Source organism: Naegleria fowleri (genome assembly GCF_008403515.1).
Source record: "Naegleria fowleri strain ATCC 30894 chromosome Unknown tig67, whole genome shotgun sequence".
In the NCBI taxonomy this organism is placed as follows: domain Eukaryota; phylum Heterolobosea; class Eutetramitea; order Acrasida; family Naegleriidae; genus Naegleria; species Naegleria fowleri.
Genome location: NW_025407999.1, coordinates 76,365 through 78,963, shown reverse-complemented (window position 1 = coordinate 78,963; position 2,599 = coordinate 76,365). Strand labels below are relative to the sequence as shown.

At 48.5% G+C, this 2,599-nt stretch overlaps 1 pseudogene across 1 annotated transcript; it reads right to left on the bottom strand.

Annotated features, from left to right (window-relative positions):
• On the bottom strand, positions 1 to 2,431 carry FDP41_009178 (annotated as a pseudogene). Its single transcript has 2 exons — positions 2,399 to 2,431; positions 864 to 2,124 (listed from the first exon to the last, which is right to left on the bottom strand). Coding segments are annotated over exons 1-2 (1,294 nt in total).
• Positions 2,432 to 2,599: the final 168 nt, after the last annotated feature.

The window sequence follows — 2,599 nt, the reverse complement described above, 5'->3', positions numbered from 1 at the left end:
CAAACCCAAACCCAAACCCAAACCCAAACCCAAACCCAAACCCAAACCCAAACCCAAACCCAAACCCAAACCCAAACCCAAACCCAAACCCAAACCCAAACCCAAACCCAAACCCAAACCCAAACCCAAACCCAAACCCAAACCCAAACCCAAACCCAAACCCAACCCAAACCCAACCCAACCCAAACCAAACCCAAACCCAAACCCAAACCCAAACCCAAACCCAAACCCAAACCCAAACCCAAACCCAAACCCAAACCCAAACCCAAACCCAAACCCAAACCCAAACCCAAACCCAAACCCAAACCCAACCCAACCCCAAACCCAAACCCCCAAAACCCAAACCCAAACCCAAACCCAAACCCAAACCCAAACCCAAACCCAAACCCAAACCCAAACCCCAAACCCAAACCCAAACCCAAACCCAAACCCAAACCCAAACCCAAACCCAAACCCAAACCCAAACCCAAACCCAAACCCAAACCCAAACCCAAACCCAAACCCAAACCCAAACCCAAACCCAAACCCAAACCCAAACCCAAACCCAAACCCAAACCCAAACCCAAACCCAAACCCAAACCCAAACCCAAACCCAAACCCAAACCCAAACCCAAACCCAAACCCAAAACCCAAACCCAAACCCAAACCCAAACCCAAACCCAAACCCAAACCCAAACCCAAACCCAAACCCAAACCCAAACCCAAACCCAAACCCAAACCCAAACCCAAACCCAAACCCAAACCCAAACCCAAACCCAAACCCAAACCCAAACCCAAACCCAAACCCAAACCCAAACCCAAACCCAAACCCAAACCCAAACCCAAACCCAAACCCAAACCCAAACCCAAACCCAAACCCAAACCCAAACCCAAACCCAAACCCAAACCCAAACCCAAACCCAAACCCAAACCCAAACCCAAACCCAAACCCAAACCCAAACCCAAACCCAAACCCAAACCCAAACCCAAACCCAAACCCAAACCCAAACCCAAACCCAAACCCAAACCCAAACCCAAACCCAAACCCAAACCCAAACCCAAACCCAAACCCAAACCCAAACCCAAACCCAAACCCAAACCCAAACCCAAACCCAAACCCAAACCCAAACCCAAACCCAAACCCAAACCCAAACCCAAACCCAAACCCAAACCCAAACCCAAACCCAAACCCAAACCCAAACCCAAACCCAAACCCAAACCCAAACCCAAACCCAAACCCAAACCCAAACCCAAACCCAAACCCAAACCCAAACCCAAACCCAAACCCAAACCCAAACCCAAACCCAAACCCAAACCCAAACCCAAACCCAAACCCAAACCCAAACCCAAACCCAAACCCAAACCCAAACCCAAACCCAAACCCAAACCCAAACCCAAACCCAAACCCAAACCCAAACCCAAACCCAAACCCAAACCCAAACCCAAACCCAAACCCAAACCCAAACCCAAACCCAAACCCAAACCCAAACCCAAACCCAAACCCAAACCCAAACCCAAACCCAAACCCAAACCCAAACCCAAACCCAAACCCAAACCCAAACCCAAACCCAAACCCAAACCCAAACCCAAACCCAAACCCAAACCCAAACCCAAACCCAAACCCAAACCCAAACCCAAACCCAAACCCAAACCCAAACCCAAACCCAAACCCAAACCCAAACCCAAACCCAAACCCAAACCCAAACCCAAACCCAAACCCAAACCCAAACCCAAACCCAAACCCAAACCCAAACCCAAACCCAAACCCAAACCCAAACCCAAACCCAAACCCAAACCCAAACCCAAACCCAAACCCAAACCCAAACCCAAACCCAAACCCAAACCCAAACCCAAACCCAAACCCAAACCCAAACCCAAACCCAAACCCAAACCCAAACCCAAACCCAAACCCAAACCCAAACCCAAACCCAAACCCAAACCCAAACCCAAACCCAAACCCAAACCCAAACCCAAACCCAAACCCCAAACCCAAACCCAAACCCAAACCCAAAACCCAAACCCAAACCCAAACCCAAACCCAAACCCAAACCCAAACCCAAACCCAAACCCAAACCCAAACCCAAACCCAAACCCAACAAGGCCAATGGCTTGCCTGTGACCACCGTACCCTCTCACAAAGTACAGCTTGTGACAGAAGCCATTCAAAATCTAGAAATGGCTGCACTACAAGGTGTACAAGACGCTCAACTGTATCTTGCTCATCTTTACATGCAAGGTCAGTTAGTGAAGCAAGACATGAAACAAGCCATTGCCTTGCTAACTCAGTTGGCAAAAAAAGGGAAATGTCACTGCACAATCGAATTTAGGAGCCTTTTACATGTCCGGTGTCAAAGATGTTCTTCCGAAAGATCGAGCTATAGGAGCTCAATGGCTCTCCAAAGCTGCTGCTTATGGGGACGTAAGTGCCCAATACAATTTGGGAGTCTATCATTACGAATGTAAGGAATACGAAAAATCAATGAATTGGTACATGAAAGCTGCCAATCAAGGATATTTCCATGCGGAACGATGTATGGGTCTTCTCTATTTGAAAGGAGAAGGTACAACACAAGATTATCCAAAAGCAATGGATTATCTGAAAAAAGCTACATCAAAAGGG